At 29.6% G+C, this 21683-nt stretch overlaps 1 protein-coding gene across 2 annotated transcripts; it reads right to left on the reverse strand.

The window, feature by feature from the left end:
- Window positions 1-7979: 7979 nt before the first annotated feature.
- LOC101256001 (uncharacterized) lies at window positions 7980-10621 on the reverse strand. Of its 2 annotated transcripts, none has more exons than XM_004240658.5 (8): window positions 10393-10621; window positions 10052-10296; window positions 9726-9975; window positions 9375-9501; window positions 9199-9301; window positions 8994-9122; window positions 8534-8752; window positions 7980-8448 (listed from the first exon to the last, which is right to left on the reverse strand). In XM_004240658.5, exons 1-8 carry the CDS (start codon window positions 10559-10561, stop codon window positions 8170-8172), a joined length of 1521 nt encoding a protein of 506 aa, XP_004240706.2. In that variant the 5' UTR covers window positions 10562-10621; the 3' UTR covers window positions 7980-8169. The 2 variants fall into 2 exon arrangements, with proteins under 2 accessions (XP_004240706.2, XP_010321972.2); XM_010323670.4 differs by having other exon boundaries at window positions 9375-9540.
- Between the last annotated feature and the right edge of the window lie 11062 nt (window positions 10622-21683).

Here is a 21683-nt window from a genome sequence, read left to right on the forward strand (position 1 = left end):
CAATATTAAAGTCATGAATACCCTTATCGGGAGAAATATTAGAAAATTTAGAAGGAAAAACATCACAAAGCTCCCCAAATATTTGGACGTATATTAAAGATAAAATCAGTTAAATGAATTGTCAAAATTTGAGGGTACAATAAATAAATTAAACATTTCATTTTAAAAATTATATAATTCATATTAATTGTTACAAATTCATTGTATTGTGTGGATTGTCCATTAAGTCTATCCAAGAATTAATTCAATTTATCTATGGATGTTTCCAAGGTGATAAGAACATTAAGGGATAAACACGTATCAACTTGTTCGATGACTTTTGGAAGTGATATCTCAACACTATAAATAGAGATATCACTCACCATTTGAAGGATACACTTGAATAAGAAGAAGGTTTTCTCCTACATCTACTTCTCTTGTCTTCCTCTCTTTATGATTATATTATTATGAGTTTGATTTCATAACACGCTATCCGTACGAATATACTTTAAAAGTTGTAGCACTTCGCAAAAGTGTTGTAATTGAAACACTTGGGAGCAAGAACATGTATTATTTATATTTTCTTGTTATACATTTATATTTCAAAATTTTTCTTATACTAAATTTTTTTAGTATATATGTGATATATGAAAAGGTAGAACATATTGGTTTGTTTTACTTTAACAATTTTTTACATTGGTTTATGATTATACTAACAGTTCTTCGTTTAAAAAAATAATTGAAGGATAGAGAAACAAATTTTCATGTTGATTTTTTCAGTGTTAATTATGAGAAACTTATTAATATTTAAAATTGCTAGACGTGAGAAAACTCTCAATCTTATTTTGACTAAATTTGCTTCTATAATTCTTGATTTCATTTAAAGGCTCATGTTTAATTCTATTGGTATTGACTTATATGACATTGATTGAAGGGTAAGACGATGGATTCAAGTCTCATCGCACTAAAAGGATAAGACATCTAGTTAAAGTCCGGATTCACATAATGAAAAATATTTGAGGATAAGACGACAGATTCAATTTTTATCGCTCAAAGGGGGTAAGAGATCAATTTGAGTTTTAATGAACCATGATGATAAGTTATTGGATCCAATCTCATAAATTTATGACCTAAGATTACTTTATATGGATAAGACGTTGGATTTTAGTTATAATGCATCATAATGATTATAATGATGACTAAGACAAAAATAATATATTTTGATGAAAAGTCTTGAAATTAATCATATTGAATTTGCTCCATTCCTTGAAAAAAATGTGGTAGCAATATATGATAACTTTGAAATCGCTTGTTGACTTGCTCCATTCTATCATATGAATGTGGTAGCAGTAATTAATTAGTCTGAAAGATGACAATGATTAACGATATGAAAAAGGGCGTGAGGGGACGAATTTATAATAGTCATCATTGTGGTAATTATAAAAGGAAGATCACTACGGGTTCTCCAAAGAGTTCTTCAAATTGTGAAGGAACTTTTATTATAAAAATGGTATGAAAGGTAATTGGACTTGTGAATGTTATCGACCCAATAATTTGACAAGTTTATAAATCCTCCATAAAGAGACAAGAAGATAAAGTGATGGTACACTTGATCTTTCAAAGTGATGTTGAGGTGTTGATATACCGTGGTTTCACGGTATTTTAATGTTTTTTCCTTAAGTTTAGTGTGTGTCCAAAAGCCTTTTTGTATTGATTTTTATGTAAGTTTCTCTTTACTTGCAGGAAATCTGTTTAAAGATGAACGCGGAAGTTTTTGAGCAAGAAATGCAGAAAAGTTACCACCTACGGATCTTGTGACAGTCCGTAGGTGGCATCGTAGTGAAGATGCTGAAAAAAGATGAGAAAGTCTGACCTAAGTGTGGAATTACGAAGTTCATGACGGACCGTCATATCCACGACGGTCCGTCCTGCTGGTTCGTCGTGATGATCAGAGAGTAGTCCCAGTATCCAAATTCCAATAAGTTTAAGTGTTATAGAACGGAGACCCTCGAAGGACCGTTGTGCTTGGAACGGTCTGTCATACCTGTTCGTCGAGGGTAATGATTAAAGTAGCAGAAGGATTTGTAAAGCAGAGTATGACGAAGTTCATGACGGCCCGTCGTGACCAGGACGGCCCGTCACGAGGTGTGTCGACTCGAACGTGTTTTAACAGATTTTCAGCAATTAGAGTCTTTCTTTTATTAGGTTTTTGTTTTTTTATAAATAGTTGAAAAACCCTCATTTTTGGGATTAGACTCTTTGTTAGTTAGACTCTTTGTTAGTAGACTCTTGGATATTAGACTTTGTGATTGTTATAATTTTGGAGAATCTTTAGTCTTCGATTAATTCAGTAATTGATACACTTTTTCTGGAATGGGTTGTTGGTGCGTTTGTTGATTAATCAAGTGAACTTTTGGATTTTATTCTTTCTCATTAAAGTAAGTGCATGAATTCTTATATTACATATATGAATATTGTGATTATGACTATGAGTAACTAAACTCCATAACTAGGGTTGTGGAAACCATAGGTGAATAATGAGGTAAAACCTAACTAAAATAACAATTCTAGAATAGTGTCTTGCATGTATTGATATTTCTTTCGCTTAAAAGTCTTTTTAACGGATGGCCAACTTTAGAACTCGCATTAACGCTATTTGGCGGACCAAGGAGGTAGATAATAGGAAAATACTTATCAACACAGATTTAGATACTATATATAGGATAGTATTGATTGGTACGAGGTAATAACTTAGTGAAATATCGAATACAATGCTTAATATGAGGTAAAGGTAAGGGTTAGTATAGCAACATAGGTAGCCGGACCAAGGTGCGGAGTGAAACTTTTTAGATTCTGAACAAAGGATTTAGAAATACACAACTTATCACTTTGCAAGCAAGATACTAGGAAAGAATTGTTATAGTTAGAATTATCAAGTTATAAAGTTTGTGGCCATTATTGTGTGGCAATACAAATTTGCCATTGGTTGTGTACCTATGGTACAAAAAAAGTAAAGCAAGAAACATGTATTGCTCGTAATGATTTTGAATATGACAATAATAATGTAATTTCCTCCTTGAATGATATGTTCACCATAGGGATGGTGTCATGCAATATGTGATGGTACACAAAATTAATAGCAAGCTCTAACGAGTTGTGTTATTATTAGAGGAATAATAATGGGGTTGTAGTAAGTCTCAAAAGAAACTTTTTAAGTATTGGATGAATTGAAAAGAAATATTAGGAGCATACATTATGAAAATATTTGTTACTTTCAGATTACTACAACAGAAGCGGGTTATAAATATTTATGTAAAAGGTTACCCATTGTTTCCTCTTGTTTCTTGTACACAAACATGGACATGCTGATGAATTCACATGCAAAAAAAAGCTATAAGTTACTTAAATAAAGATCAGTTGACATGATTGATTGACCATTCTGATTTAAATGTGATATAAATGTAATTGAGAATTCATGTAGATTATATGATGAAGAAATAAAAGTTTCTTCAAGAATTCTCTTGTTTGATTGTTCTCTTCATAAAATGATCATTGTACCAGCTAAGGTTAAAATTGTAATTCCCTGAAATTTTTGGAACTTATGAAAAGATGAATATGGGATTATTCACCTGCCATGTGGATCATTTGCAACTATATGATAGATGGATTTATGTTATGATCACATGTGCTTTGTTGTCAACTTACAAATTGGTGTTTGTAAGGTTGTTTGCTCGAATTGATAAATTAAGAGCACAATTCTAAACTATGAAATTATATTGATTATGCTGGTTGATTTAGCAGAAATTGTGTGTCTCCAATTATAGCTAAATCATGGTTATGAGAATAAAACTTCCAAATTTGGTATGAGATAATTTTATTTAACATGTAGCAACACATGAATGCATCAAACCAACAAAGTCTCCCCATTAAAATTGGTTTAGGGTCAGGAACAAAATAATTTTTATCTAAAATATTGAATGTGCGGTTATGATTTTAATTGCTACACCACGCACAAAGATGAATTTTTGTATAAGGTTGGGATAAATGTTAGATTTTCTAACATTAGGGGGAGAGATGATTGACAGCTGAAAATTATCTGTGAGGTTAATTGTGAATTATCTAGATCCTCGTTAAATAAATATGTGAACGTAAAGTTCAAGGAATAATTCATTTACATAATATTGCAAATCAATTGTCATATGAATGCACTGACACTATGATATAATTCAGCTACAAATGCTCCAATGTGAAGTCCTTGAAGGACGAAATATATTATACGCTGGAAGCGTATAGACTAATCGGTCCCAAATATAAAATTCCTTGAAGAAGGAGAAGAGCAAATGATCAATATGGTCATGATAATGAGGCAAGTGCTATAAGAGAGTACCACGACATAACACTTCATAAAACCTTGGAAAAGGTTCAAGTACCTGAAAATGATGAAAAATGAAGAGATCTCAATAAGTTATGTCATGTTGGAATCGATATCAAATGATCGTCGATGGTATATTTGATATGAGGTGTTGCTGCAATGATATAAATTGTGATGACGATCTTGAATTCAAACCTGTCAAAGATTATGGAAAGATAAATTATTGCCGAAGTAAAAATGCATAATTCTAGTATATTTTATTTCACTTAAAAAAGTGATGTTTTAGACTAATAGTCCATAAATCAAGATATAATGTCAGTGGGGTACAAATAGATTATTATGCGATAGTATAACCGTATATCAAGTACGGCTTGTGCCTTTGGGCATAAAGGTTTGTGCAAAAATCCTGACATCATGGAGATGTTTTCTCTTATGGTGGATACAGTGACGTATTTTTTGATCTGGCAACATATGAAAAACTTTAATGCATATAATGAATAATTGTCCTGTCTAGCTACACAATGAAGGTTATATGAAAATTCTTGAAGCAGTCGAGGTGCTGAAGCATATAAACTTTTTCAATAAAGCTTCAAGAATCCTTATATGGATTGAACTAATCAAGGAAAAAAATGATATATAAGTACTGACCCTAATTGTCCTTGCATTTTTATGAAAATGTCTTGATAAGACAAAAATTTCTCTTAACCTACAGACTGATAATTTGACAAATGAAATATTTTTCTATCAGTGTACATACACAGCAAAGTTTTAATATAATTTTTATATAGATAAATCCTATGCATTGAGTATCCAAATGATTATGAGATTGATTGACATAAATGATGATTTAATTTGATCTCAAAATAAAGATGAAGAGCTTCTTGGTGATGAAACTCCATATCTTAGTGCAATCAGGGCATTAGTGCATCTTGCTAACAATACTCGACCAGACATTTGTTTTGCAGTAAATTTACTAACAAGATTAAATTCCTCCCCAACAAAAGGATATTGAAATTGTGTTGAGTACATACTTGAATATCCTCGAAGCACCATGTTTATGGATTTATTCTATTCCGAGGAATTCAAGGCAGAATTGATTAATTATGCAAATGCTGAATATTTATCTGATCCACATAAAGCTTGATCTCAAGCATACTATTTGTCTGCATGTGAATACACAATAATATCTTCGCTATCAATGAAGCAAATGTAGGTGATCACTTTTTCAATCCATGCAGAATAAAAGTCTTCCATGTAGCAAGTCGAGAGTGCGTTTGGTTGAGATCAATGATACACCATATTCAGGAATATGTAATTTTTCTTTGAAAAAAGATTTACCAACCACAATGTACGAAGATAATCAACTGAAAATGATAGTGTCCACAAGATGATTATTATTGTGAACAAGTTTAATGTGAAATTTACTTGCAACAACGAGGTCATGACGAATAGAATAATATTCAATAATGTATTCGGCTAAGCTCAAAGTCTCATCACATTCTCAAGCTGAGTTCAACGATGCAACATCTTCGTGAATGTGATTTAATCACAAAGACACTTTCAATATAAATAGTTGAGAAGATGGTGCACAATATTGGAGAAATCATCGCAAGATTTTAAGTGATTTTTTAATTAGGAGGAGTATAATACGCATTGCACTCTTTTTGCCTTGACCGAGATTTTGTCCCACTTGGTTTTTCTGGCAAGATTTGTAATGAGACAACAAATAATGAGTATCAAAAGATATGTTTACTCTCTTTCGTATACTAGAATTTTTTCCTACTGGGTTTTTTCTAGTAAAGTTTTAACGAGGCACATATTCTATGAACATCCAAGTGGGAGTGTTATAAATCCATTGTATTCTATGGATTGTCCATTAAGTTTATCCAAGAATCAATTCAATTCATGTATGGGTGCTTCCAAGGTGATAAGATCATTAAGGGATAAACATGTATCTACTTGTTGGATGACTTTTGGGAGTGATATCTTAATACTATAAATAGAGATATCACTCACCATCTGAAGGATACACTTGAATAAGAATAAAGTCTTCTCCTACATCTACTTTTCTTGTCTTCCTCTCTTTATGATTATATTATTATGAGTTTGATTTTATAACATTAATTTAATTTTAATAAAATAAACCAAACATTCTAAAAAATAATTCATGCATTATAATTTCTAGGTTACATATTTCATAATTAATTCCTACATTACGTTTATCTATATAAACTCTATTCAGCAACAAAACAACCCCAATGTCAAATAGTGGGTAATTAATTTGGTATTGAAAAACATTAGTACTTCAAGCACAATTTTAGTTGTTCATAAACGGATAAGTATAAACAAATTAAAACTATTTTTTTAGTTTTATATCTAAATTATTGGAAGTGTGAGATTCATACCTAAATTATTAGGAGTGTGAGTTTTATACCTAAACTATCACTTTTTTAGTTTGAGTAAAAACCTCAGTGGTGTGTGTAATAGACCTCTCTTTCATTTGAAAGAATCTTGACGCATGAAATTCTACATGGATAAAATATATGATCTTGACAATAATTAAATTATAAACTACTAGTATTAATTAAAAATTAGAGGTTAAAATATTACTATTCCCTTAAAAAAAATATTTTTCTTATCCCACTCCATCCCCCCACCTCTTCGCGGAAAATCCATTGTCCTTTTAATTTTTTTAATAAAATATTTTTAAAAAATTATACTTCACTCTTCCCAAACACATACACCACCCACTTATCCCCCCCCCCCTTCCCCACCCCCCCCAAAAAAAAGAAAAAAGAAAAAAGAAAAATGATATTAATTTTTAATTTTTTTAACCTCACCTAATCTAATCATCCGCTCCTAATTTTTTCTGTACATTTTTCTTCATTTGTGTTAGATCTTGCATATATTTTTGGGATTTTTTTCTATTTGTGTACCGAATATAATGTAAATAAAAATTAATTTTAAAAAAAAGTCTTACGGCAAGTTAAAAATACTTTTCTAAAAAGTATGTATATATTTAACATAAAACGAGAAAAAGAAGAAGAAGGGGAGGGTTAGATGAATGGGGTAGATTTACTTTATTTAAAAAAAACAATATCTAAATTAGTATTTAGGGGAGTGATGAAGTAAAAAACAATGAAATACTCTTTTTAAAAGAAATTTAAATCAAGAATAACAAAAAAAATAGGGTGGAATGGGGGGTGGGGGTGAGAGGAAGTGATGGAGTAGGATAAGAAAAATATGTTATATTTTAGTTTATTAGAAAAATTATTTTTTGGGTTAATAATTCTCTAATCTTTTAATTAACTAAACTAATAATTTTTTTAATTTTTGTCAAGGTGAAATGTTTTGTTTATGTGAAGTGTGATATGATAAATTTTTAAAAATAAACGAGAGTGTAGTACACACACCATGAATAGAATGTAATAAAAGAGATATGTGTTTCTCAATCTGATAAGTAATAAATTTAAATATGAAATTTACACTCTCAAAATATTTAAATGTCAAAATATTTAAATGTGTTTTTGACTCATATGATAAATCAATGGAAAACTGAAGATGGTCAATCAAGACCTTAAGAGATGAAGATGGCCTTTTTTCATCAAATTAATTCATGTACTGTAGGTTAAGTTACAAAATAACTTTACTAGTAATATAGGTATTCAATAAAATAGTGTATTTACAAGAAAATGTGATAAGTTACATAGAATTTGTGGGAATTTTAATTTACCATAAACAATTTACATGTAAGAAGTGATGTGCTAGCACTTTTTCTTATGCATAGATGGAGTTAGAAGCGTCCATAGTGTAGCTAGCTACCAAAATCGATCCTTGTTAACGCTCAAGTATCCAGACATGACTTTCCCTCCAGTATTCCTCATACCGTCTATGAGGAAACACCATGTCGATCCCAATGCTCCAACGAAGAAATCGGCTTCACTTGCCAACAAAAAATTAACAAGAGGATAATTCGTGCTCGTCTCCCTCCCAAGACTGGCTTCATAAGTTGCCATTGTCATGTTACCTGTTTGGCGTGTCACATTTGTGTAGTAAAACGTCCAATGAGGGTACAGTCTTGATTGATCTATAACTTCCTGTCATGTTGAGCATGTGTGATTATGGCTGAAAAACGACCCGCCCAAGTATTAGAAAACTGAGACGACGATATATATATTATACCTGCATTTCTGTTGAAAGCCAGATGCTCTTAAGATTAGGAAAGTGCTTTCTTATACGCTCAGCAAGATGCATGTATTCTTTGAACCCTACAACTATCATCTCACATGCCTTGTCGCCCATTCGAACATGCATGCTCAGCATTGGCCTAGGACTCCAAGGTTTATGACTTGACCACACAAAACTTTCAATGTCATGTTTGGCTGCCGCTTTCTCTACTCCCTGAGAAATTAGATCTTCTTTTTAATCATAAAGAATCACATCACATAAAGCATCGGTTTTCTACTCCTCCATGTGAACAAACAGGACTAATATAGGCAAATAGAAGAAGACATGATCTATATTAAATTGATTGACAAACGAGGATAACCATAAACTCTATCACAATTCACAATTGGTAATAGCTCTGATGAAGATATATGTTCTAGTCAAGAAGAGATGATGAACATATCGAGTTTGGTACCTCGGGAAAATCTGTAAATTGACTTTCGAGAACCATTTGTGCTGCTTCCCAGCCAAATGCTGCATGTCGTGCATGGTTTAGCAAGTTACATGTGTACTCAGTCTGAAACCGCATTAGGTAGCGCACTGCCTGGAGATGGAAGAGATAGAAATCATGAAATGCATATGCTGAATGCACTAGAAATAGCAACAGGCATCTACCTTACCTGAGCACGCCACCACCTCCTATCCATTTTGCGATGATAAGCAATTAAACTTCCATTAATATCTGTTGTTGGCTGCAAATAACTCCAAGGTTTTCCCCATGACCTGAAATTAAGATGCTGTGGATTCTATGGGTGTCTTTTTATTTTCATGATGGAGTCTGTAATAGCTTCTTTACCTTGGAGTGCGTCCAGACCATATCTCTTTAGACGTATAGTTTTCTTTTATGGTTATGATCCCTTTTTCCCATGCTTCTTTTTGTTTCATGATCTGAAAAGCACGATCTCTGCATTCCGGAGATGTTTCTGGAAGGAAGTAGCAAGACCAACTGGAGCGTGATGAACCTATATATGTATGAAGGCAACTACATTGATAGGATTTTTCATGCTCCATATACACTTGATAAAGTGGCATATCATAAAAGTTAAAAATGCAGCAAAATGGGACGTATGCTATAGAACCAAACTAATTAACAGGACAGTTATGATCACATTTTGTTGTTGAAGTGGATGAGGCAAATTAGAAATACCTTTACAACCATTGTGGTCAGCACGGTTATAATAGCTGGTAACAAGAATTCTTTTCTGAATGATTGCTATTGCAAGAAGACCAGACATTCCAGCTATCTGTGCACCAATACCAAACCCTGGTATTCTCTCCCAGTCAGCTATCAGAAACTTAACATTTCCATCACTGCAGTTTAAAGGATGTTGATGGAGCCATATGTCGCGTTGCACCTTCCTCGTTAAGGGGTAATTTTCTTCATCTGACCCCTTGATCTGCCCGAAATTCATTCTCAATAATAATATTTAATAGCAAACTTGGTAGAGAAATATATAACTATAACATACATACCCAGGGAGGATAAGCTCCTTGAGGTGTGGAGGAAAAGTGTCCCTTCCATGGAGGGAAGGTATGATTTACAAGTCGGGTATCAAGTCGTTCATTTGTTTGGGCACTTAGCTTGCAGTTCTCCAAGTGAGGTGCTTTTGATTTACCTTCATTTGATGATTGATTACTCCAAGATGAGTAGAGTAATGAGAGTGGCCTCTTATCTCCAAACCACCTTTCTAACTTGTCTTGTTTAACATTGCAGTGACCTGCAACACAAGGCCAGGACAGTAGACAGGAATAATTTCCAATTATAATATGAAACAGAGGATTTAAATTAAAAAGGAAAAGTTGATTCCACTTACTTATTAGGGTTGTTGAAGAAGTGAATGTTGAAATTGGAAGTCCAACAAGAAATAAAGAGGTGAGACAAACTCCAGACAGAAAGGCAAGCACACAAATTTGGCATGGAAATGAGCTTCCTATCTGCAGAGCCCTCTGTGAAACCACTCTTTCCAGAGACCTCTGTTCCATATTTTCTGATTTCTATTAGAAAAAAAGAATCAAACAAATTGTTAGGTAATATATTTACTGTTATTACTTTACCGCTACCAACTTGTGTAGGAATTAATTAGGCGCAGTAATAGTTGTTGTACTTTGGCTCCAACTGAATGCACAGTAAGTAAATACTATATCATCATCACTTTAATAGGCTGGGCTTAGTTAATATATATATATATATTACTAAAAGCGCGAACCAAAAAAATTAAAAGTTAAATTATGATTTTAATCTTTTTATAAATTAAATTCTTATAAAATATTTAAATTTTTGATTGTATAAATTTAATTAAATATTAATGACTTTTAGACTTTCGATGACTAATTCCTAATTACATATCTAATCTATTAATATTTATCATCTATAACCTATATGTATATAATAATTACAATTTTTTTATGAAAAAATCTTTATCTAAATTACTTTACTTTTCCTCTTCTTATTACTTTTTCCTTTAACCCCCTCTCATGAATAATATGATTGATGTGGATAAAGTATTATTCTTTATGATAAATAAAGAAATTTAATAATTTAAAGGGTGCAAATCTACAAAATAGAGACATTATTATTAAAGAATGACTCTAGCTTCACAAATTTTAATCAATTAATGCTCAATTACATGATAAGAACTTTAGTTGTTCTTTCTACGTGGTTTGGTAACTTTAATTTCTTTTTCATATTGTTCATTTATTTATTATTATTTTCTGATTACTTATTTAACTTTTATACTCTTAATATTCATACTCTCATCTTTTCATATTCATAACCTCTAAATATTTAAACTAAAACTTTAAGATATCTTTTGACATTCCTTCTTTTCTATTTATATAAATTAAACTTTTTTATCTCATAAAACCCCTAGCAAGATTATTAGGCTATCATTTTTATTCTATAGTAAAAGTAGATGATGAAGACTCTTAAATTTTAATACGATATGAAAGGAGTCGGTGAGAACTTAGAGAGTTATGTACTAATTTTGTACTTATTTTTCACCTATTTATACATCAATCTTATAAGAATAATGTCTATGTATATATATACATGTATATATAACAGTGCTTCATGAAAGAATAATTAAAAACTTGTTCTTGTGTTAATTGTTAAGCATTAGCTCATCAAAATTTTGTCCAATAACTTTGATATATACTCTCTCCGTTAATTCTATTTTTTTTCAGTTTGTTTAATTTTTTTTTTCTTTTATAATATTTTAATTTTAATTTTTCACGTGACATATTTAAAATCACAAGATTAAAAGACATTTTAATATATTTGATATAACTTTAAGTTAAAACCACAAAATAAAAACAAAAAACTTATTTCTTTTTTTAAATTTCGCTGCAAAGACAAATTAAATTATCCATTTTAAAATAAAGGAATTAATAACAAATGCATTTTTATTTTTACGATAACTTGAGGAGAATCTTTGTGTAAGATTGAAACAGAGTCAATGAGTTACTAAGAATAAAAGACATATAGATGTTTAATCAACAACCAGACACTTGTTTTTGTCTTCTTTTATATAAAATATAATATATGCTGCAAAACAAAATAGGTGTTACTCACAAGAAAGATAGCATTTTCATGTAAAAAAGTTAGCCCACAACAAGACATTATCCAGCTGTAATGGAGTGCCACTCTTATTCACCAACTTCCTGCCTTCCTTCTTTTTATTTCCAACAAGTAAAGTAATACTGCTTTCTTTTCCATTATTAACTTGATATATAAATAAAAAAAGTAATAAATGATAGACCTAATTTTTATCAATGCATTCCTAATACATATAACTTATTTAAATATTGAAAATTAAATAATATTTAATAGCCAAATTATAATAACTATAAAATCATCAATTTCTTTTATAAAATAAATAAATATTATTAAACATTCTAAAATAATTCTTTCTCCTATCACCTTTTTAAACATTACAATGAATAAAATGCTCCTATCACCTTTTTTTTTATCATGTTGTATTTTTTAAAGTCATTTTAATTATTTTTAAGGTTAAAGTAGATTATATTAATTTGATTTTTTTAACAAAAAAATTTGATATTCAAAAATTATACAAAAAGAACTTTAAATTGTAATTTTTTTACATATCAATACAATTAAAAAATATATCCTAAAATGTTACTCCAATTTTTTTATAATTTGACATTAAAAATAAAAAGTATGATAATTAATAATGGAAAAGATTATTGAATAATTAAAAATAATCGAGAAATTAATAAATAGAAGTATATATACCACACTCCCACAATGACCGTTGATGGTGACGTTTGCTTTCCAGCAAAAATGGCGTCTTTCATTTTTCTTCTTCTTCTTCTTTTATTTATGTATATTTTTAAAAAATAAAAAGGTGTTTGGCTTTGGCTAGACTTGCCTAATTCTTCTTACTTCCTTGGATACTTCCAACTTTTATTAATCTCACCTCCTTATTTTTTTTTTCATTGAGTAAATTTTACGTAATCTTTAATACTGCTAAAATATAATACTCACTTCAGCTTTTTCGATGAGTTTTTAGGATTTTTTTTTTAAAAAAAGAAAAATCTCATAATATCCAAATAAGTAATCATATACTTATTTTTTATCCAAAATTACATAATACTTTTTACTTTCAAAATTTAAACAAATATAACTTTACTTATATTCGCATAAGAAGTGCAATTTATACTTCATTTTTATATCAAAGTTTTAATATTAAAATATATTAAATTGATCTAATTCAATTTAATTTTAAAAATTAATTAAAATAATTTCCAAAAAATGAAAGTAGTACATGAATTAGAAGGTAAAGAATAATAACTACTATTTTTCGTTTTTTCTCAAAAGTTCGATAAACAAAGTTAATGTGGAGATAAAAAGGAATAATTAAAGTAAGAGGTTTCGTATGGATCAATCAAAAATAATTCATGCTCTCTAGTTGGTGCAATGAGAGCAACAAGTTTTATTTGTCTTAGAGTAAGGACTAAGACAATTTGAGGTCATTTCTCTTTTTGTTTTTATTTCTCATTTTCTTGATGGGCCATCACAAATTCTAATTAGCTCAATATTTTGAGTTTTACACTGCTCTTCAACCTTATATTATAACTACGTGCAACACACCTGTATTTCGTATTATTTTGAATTATAAACACATAATTAACTATAAATATGTATGCTCCAAACATAGATATTGTAGTAAAAAAAGTGAATCTGTTGTTAGCTTAGCAATAATATAAAAGTGTTTGTTAATGTATAGTTAAATCAATTATATTGGAATATATTTAACTAAATTAGACTCTTATTGGAGGAGAAATTTAACCAAAGTAGACAAATCATAATATAATATAAAAGAGAATCATAAACAAGGTGATGTGACACGTCTTTATGATCTCCACATGTATTTATCTTTTTTCTCATTTTCTTGGCTTTTCTTTCTTATTTAAATTAATTATTTTATTGCAAAAAACATTATTTAATTTATTACAATAAGTATTATATTAATGAAAAAACATTTGCAACAAAGAATCTTCACATGCCAACTTATAAAGAGTAATTATTCATAATTCATATCTCTTTAATTACTATTATTAATTAAAAAATACTTTTTTTTTATATATTTGTCCTTCTAATTACAATTACGAAAGAAATATATATTTTTAAATATTTTAAATATTTTATCTGTATTATTTAATTTATATAAAATGTATATTACTATTTAACTTTTTACTCCCTTTTTTGAGTTTTTCCATTCATGTTTTTCATTAATCAATTTATTAAAAAATTAATAAATACAATCATATTCATTACATATAATTATATCACATGAAAATTACAAAAAAGTATCTCCATCCATTTGAATCCTCTAATTAAAGAAGATGTCTTCTCAACTTCCTTCTACTTAATTCTCATATATAAATAACAATCATTTGTGGTGTTGTTGCATGTTCATTTCTATTTTTTCCAATTTCATATTGTTATATTTTTTTTGTTTTCAGCTTTTATGAAGATTATAGATACATTTTTTAGAATTTCTTCTTGTGTTTACAATAGCCAAGCAAAAGTTTATCAAGATGAAGAAAAAAGTTTAAAGGTGGTGTAAGATTCGTTAAAAGAGACAATCAAAAATTATTTTCTACAAGTCATCAAAATAAAGAAGAAAGTTTAATGGTGGTGGGTGATTCATTAAGAGTTGGTTAGAATAAAATTTGAAAAAGTAGAAGTTTCAATCATTTACAAATATATAGATGCACTTATTGTTTTTATATAATTTTTCAATTAATTATTTATCCATCAAGATATGTACCCTTCAAGAATAAGATTATATTACAAAGAATACTTTTTATATCAAGGGCAACATGATCTTCCACGGATTATTTTGTTGCTTAAAGAAAACTTTTGATATTTTCATTAGATAAACTTTTGTCTTTTGGATATACAATCCATATTCTATATCAATATATATTATGTATATAACATGTTAATATGACAAAAATTCTCGATCAAGAATATTCTATCATATTTTATTTTGATTTATCCGCTTCTTTTCATTCTAATTTAGATGATATAACACATTTCTTTCTTTTGTAGATTTTGAATTGACTAAAAAGGAGATGAGATCTCCTCCATTATGTTTTTGTTTCGTATTTGTTAACACTTGTGTAAAATTAATCTATATATATGATTGTGGGACTCAAATTTCACAAGTATTTAATTCTTCTAATTTGATGAAATTTTTCAGAATGAACTAAGTTTGTTCTGTCAATATCCAATTACAATAAACATATTTTCTTAAGTTAAAGAGAAAATTGATATTTGTTTAAGTTGACTATGAAATTGAAAAAATGAGTTTACTCTCTTCATTAATTAATTTGTTTGATAACTAAAAAAATCATAATGTTTATTATAGCTAATTACATCTCATAAATTACAAAAAACTTTGTTTATTCAATTTTTTTACTTAAATGACATATCTCCTCAACTCATTTCTACGATTCTATTCATTACCTCTACATTTTATTTTCCCTAAATATAACGGATTTAGATTTTAGTCTATCATTTGCACATCAACTATTCAAGATTTGAGCGTAGAACATTTTCATGGAAGCATATATTTTTTTCTTTATTTGTGGTTGTAAACTTTTGGTAATAAGACATACTCTAATTTTGCTTAAAATTAAAAAGGAAATACTACTATGTTGCTTTGTTCCTTTTATTAGCGGGTTGATCCATCTCATGACTTACAATTCTTTTTATCTATTTATATTTTTTGCTAAATAAACATGTCTCCTCAATTTCTTTTTACTTAATTCTTTATCTCTCTTTTTAAGACTTTTTTCCATTTTTCTTTCATTTACATCATATATTAAATTTACTCAAAACTAAGTCATTTATCTATTTCATAAATGAGCGCTCTAAATAACTTTAAACATAAATGATTTATTTTCCTAATGACATTCCTACATATTCTGTATTTAAAATTCAATTTCTTTTATAATTATTTAACATTGTAAATGAAGACAAAAATGGAAGAAGTTTTCAACATCTCTCTTAAGCTTGGAACAATTCACTTATTTTGAACTATGAAAAAAGGCTCAACAATTTCACTTATTTTGAAATAGAGGGAGTATGTATTATTTATAAAAACTCGAGATTTTTAAAGTTTTGTACTAAAATAATGAAATATATATTTTTTAGTTTCTATCTTTTTAGTAATTAAATAAAATGACCACACCGAAACATACAAAATACACACTAAATGAATTGAAGTATTATTTTGATGAAATATATTGAGTAAATAAAGATAAATTTTTTTAATTTATGTGAAGATGAAAAACATTATAAATAATTTCAATATGACATAAAAACAAACAATAGCAGAAACTATTATATACTAAAAGTCCTACTTACTCTTTTTCTCCATTCTTTACTTTTTTGTCATTATTTAAATTGGGATTTTCTCTAAATAATTATACATTTAGTGGGTAACTCCTCAAGATTTAAAATATTCACTATCTATTATTTGTATAATTATTCTTTGATGATTAAAAAAATAAAACTATAATTTTGTATCGAGTTATTTGTCGAAATATTAATATTGATTGCTTTTATGTTTTCTTATTATAATTTTTTATATTTATATATTATTTGATTAAAATAGTTTGACATGTTTTTTTTTTGTTAATTTTCATATTTTAGCTTGCACAATTTTTTTAAAAAATAAAGAATTTTATAAAACATTATATACCTAACAAATATGTTTTTTTGTTAAATAAATCATATTTAAGAACTATATTTAAAAAGGTCTAAGTTCAGTATTTTCTTATACAAAAGTAAGCATCCATACTTTTAAAAAACTAGGAGGACAGATTATTTACGTTTCATTTGATGATCCACGACAAATAGAAAATTAAGCAGAAAATTAAGTTAACATTTTTCTCAATATATAAAACATATTCTTTTTATCCTAAACAAAATAAAAATAATATCTTTTAAATTGAAACATTTATTATAAACATTTTATAACTTTTACTAAGCATTGATCATATTTCTTGTTCTTTAGTACGTGCTAATTTATAAAAGAAATTATTTTTAAAATAGTTATTAGGATCGCGCGAAACATGAACATGTTAACTAGTGAAATAATAATTGGATAAACCACCTTATGATGCACTTTATAGAGCATTTAAAGAATGTGAAAAGATTGACCAGATTAAATATCATTGAGTAGATAAAACTATGTACCAATAATAACCAAGAAATTTTATATATGCTAATATAAATGAAGAATGTAAAAAGAAGTTACTATTGGAAGATGAAAGAAAAAAGTTACAATTTTGTTTCTCTGAGCATGCAATGAAGGAGAAGGTGAGAGATAAATAAAATTATGGCAGTAAGCATTTTCAAGAAGAATTAATATAGTATTTGGATTCATTGAATTTTGTTATATAATTTTTAACTACAGAATAAAAATGGTAACCTTATTAGGGGCTTAGATTAAATATTTAGAGGTTGAATATGAAAAGATAAGAGTTGTGGATATGAGTTATGAATATTTACAGTTAAAGTAAATAATGTGTGTGTCTCCATTTGCAGATTTGCATCATTTCAAATTATTAAATTTCTATATTTTTCATAAATGATAATACTTTACCTGCCTATATTATATCATTTTTGAGAGAAATTACAAAAAAGTTATGAGAAGAAGAAAAATTGACAAATATATGTAGACATTTTTGGATTTTTTTTATCATCATCATCATCGTTATCGTCATCATCATCGTCATCATCCTCATCGTCGTCCTCATCATCATCGTCCTCATCATCATCGTCGTCATCATCATCATCATCATCATCATGGATGACCGTCGGCGTCGGCGTCGGCCTCATCATCATCATCATCATCATCCTATAACGTATATATATACACCTTAAAAGTATCAAATCTTAACTTGAATGTTAAATTACTATAGTATCTCTAACTTAGGTTATGACTTTTTCGATGAGTTATGACTTCTCAGAAAAGTTGTGACTTCTTTCATAGAGTTCTGATTTTTCGATGAATTGTGACTTTTACAAATAGTTGTGACGTTTTCAATAAGTTTTGACTTTTCCAAACGGTTGTAACTTCTTGGAAAGGCCGTGACTTCTTGAAAAGGTCATGACTTTTCAGATAAGACGCTAAAAACACTTGTTCATACTACCATTTGTTTACTATAAATAGAGGGGTTTCCTCTCATTTTTCAATCATAATTTTTTTTGAATATTCTACTCTTCTTATTCTTGCATTTTAAAATTTTTTGGCGTTGAGTGAGTTCAATGTTCAGCGAATACAACTATTTTGATAAAAGTAAATTGTTCTATCGTAAGATGATATATTCCTTAACCTGGAACACTTGAGGAAAATAATTTTGATGATTTAATAATTATTTTTTTCCTTAGATAGTATGCAATGTTTCAATATCTAAAGTTAACATGATGTAGTCTAAACTAATTTTTATTTTTGTTAACAACTTCTCTTGTGATGTAGATATATGCTTCTGAATATCTTTTTTTTAAAAAATTATTAAACTTCTCAAGAGTTCGAGAATTGTCATGATTTATTTTTTTGATTCTCAAGACAAAATAATGAGTTTATTTATCAATGTTACATATGTGACTTATATTATTTGAAAGTTTGCTTCAAAATAATTATTACTATATAAACATTGTCTTTTTGTTAATATAAACATTGCCCTTTTGCTTTATTGTCACAACTCAACCCACCGGATCGTCCGAGAACCTATATACTACCACGTAAGTAGGAAACCCTCATATCCCAACCATTTAAATCATGCAGAATATCAAAGAAACTATAAATAGTTGCACTAATATGATTTTATAAATAATATCTTTAGACACACTTTAGTTAAAACGTGTAAAGAAATTTAACAACTCCCATGGATCTAATCTAAAAAGGTACAAGAGCTACTAAGAGCACAACTTGACAAAATAAACAAAAGACACAACTCCCACCAAGCAGAAAGAAGAATGAAGCTGTTGGAGAATTTCTTTGACTTCACCTAAGGAAACATCACCAACCTGCATCCAGACTATGTCAAAAGGACATAGCAAGAGTAATATCTATACAAACACACGCATTGGTAGGCATCATCAGTCAACCCGACGTCCACCACATATCATACAAAACCAATTAGCAAGATCTATGAAATAATCCACCCGCTTCTCCACTTACTCAAACAACTCATTCACCAGGTTCTTGATCATAACCTAACCATTCTAACACATTAGCGAATCCCCAATTCAACCCACAAGCATTCCGACTAACCTCTAACTATGTACTTTTACTTCCTCGTCACATTACTTATTCATGGTCAAATAGTAAACTACGATAAACTTGCTTACCACTAAACCCAATCTCTTTCCCGAAGGTGAAACTCACATAAGCACATTTCATCACATACGTTACATCTACTTCTCTTTCCCAATTATAACACACGATAACCTTTGTTATCCATTACTCGTCCCTTAAACCCTTTGCCCTTCCATTATACCCAACAAGTTTGCTCAAGATATATATGTAAGTAACACGAAAATATCATCACATGCATGTATAGAACATATACGATAACATCGACATGAAGAACAACAACGCATTTCACTTTCCTCAAGCTACACAATTATATAAGGTAGTTGGTCCTCCCATGGAACCCAAATCCAAACTATTAGCATACCAGAACATGATACCTGATCCCATAATTATGCTGGGACATGCCAACTGATCACAATTAGTTATATCGGAATGTGGCAATCAATCCTAGTTAGTTATGTCCGAATGTGATAATCTGATCCCAGTTAGTTATGCCGGAACGTGGAAATCCGATCCTTCGACACACCACAATCATAATCACAACTATATTCTCAAGTTCATACACTTTATTCATGATTCATAACACTCATAATCCATCCATCTCATTACAATAAGTATGATCAATAGTGCAACATTCACATACATATATGCATCATAAAGAACCAAGAACAAACATACATCACACAATCATGAAATCACAACCATCACGTACAATGGATTATTCAATAACACACATCCCGCAAACCTTAATTAGACCATAATCAACCCTAATTCATCGTCTAAGGTTTGTTTTTTAATCATACATCATTTTATGCACGAAGGCTTGCGCATAAATCCTACCATCGATAAACATTATTACACAACAAGCACTGGTAAAGACTACTTGATTCATAAAATCTAGTCTACATGGGTGCCAAGTAGTTGCACAGAGTTTTTGACCTCGATTCTAGTTTTTCCAGGCTTCGTGCGATGAATTTGACCAAGAATCGTAAGATATCACAATCTTCACGCTAGAAAACTCCTTCTCCTTCGTTCCCTAGCTTAGATTAGCCTTTCTGAAGTTTCTAGGGTGTTTTAAGGCATATTTAGATATTTTAGGAAGATAGATAAAATAGAATCTCATAATTTACATTATGCCTCGCCTATCCTGCTCTGGATCTAGCTTACCCCGCCTTGGCGCCGTTGCCCTTGTGGCATCTGGCCTACTATGATGAGACAATGGCCAAGAATTTCCTAAAATTTTTGTTTCTCCTAAATAGCAACATTTCGAGTTTTTAGAATAGATAACAATTTATCCCTCGTTCATCCTCGAATGACTATGCACAGGACATCACATGCCCCATCTCGATTTACTTCTGAATGAAATACATGGTGTAATGCGACATCACAATGAATGTCCACCTTATAGTTAATTGACGTAGTAAAAGCACTAAGCTCGAAGACTAAGTGAAGAGTGAGGCCACACACGAAGAAGCAAAAAAATTTTAAATTTAAAAGTCTAGCCCACCAGGTGTAACGACCGAGGAGCTCCCCCTAGAATTTACCCGCGACGTCGACCTCTCAAAGGTCTTGGACAAGTTTCTTAGCTATCATTCACTACGTAGGTATTAAAAGCAGTGCGGAATTAAAACTTTTCACAACATAACTAATAAGAAAACTCTTTTATAAAATTAAGGAACAAAGTCTAATCATCACAAGCCAACTTAGACACGTCTTAACATCATAGGGTCATGGTTCTTTACATTGGAACAAACATACTAAGTCTTAAACAATGTCTAAAAAGAAATAAACTAAAAGAAACATAGATGATGTCCTCGAACATATGAGGACATACCAATCTTGATAGAATCGACTTCCCAAGCTTCACCTTCTTAGAATCTTCACTTGCCTTCCACCTATATTTTTAGAAATATAGAATAGTATGGAGTTAGTACAACATTGTACTAAGTATGACAATATGCAAAAAATGCTATAAAAGGACACTTTAATTGAAACTTACTTTCATGCTATTTTTGAAAACCTTCATGAATCAAGTGCACAAAACATCATAGAAATTATCACTAACATACAAGGTAATACTTAAATCATTTTAAACACATAGCCATAATCATTAAAGAAATCCATTAGTCACTTAGAATACCATGTCATTCAGAACTTCCATCCAAAGTTATCCTAAGACTCATGTAGGTAAGACATGAAGAGACCACCCATACACCCTCTTCAATACACACATAGATGATCCTTAAGAC

Source organism: Solanum lycopersicum, chromosome 6, assembly GCF_036512215.1.
Source record: "Solanum lycopersicum chromosome 6, SLM_r2.1".
Lineage (NCBI taxonomy): Eukaryota > Viridiplantae > Streptophyta > Magnoliopsida > Solanales > Solanaceae > Solanum > Solanum lycopersicum.

Bases quoted from the DNA above. Each gene is read 5' to 3' on its own strand.
- LOC101256001 (XM_010323670.4), bottom strand. From the start codon at position 10,561: ATGGAACAGAGGTCTCTGGAAAGAGTGGTTTCACAGAGGGCTCTGCAG. The intron at 9,541-9,725 runs GTATTTCTAATT...ATACATATATAG, and splicing joins TGACCACAATGGTTGTAAAG to GTTCATCACGCTCCAGTTGG. The intron at 9,302-9,374 runs GTAAAGAAGCTA...TCTTAATTTCAG, and splicing joins TGGTCTGGACGCACTCCAAG to GTCATGGGGAAAACCTTGGA.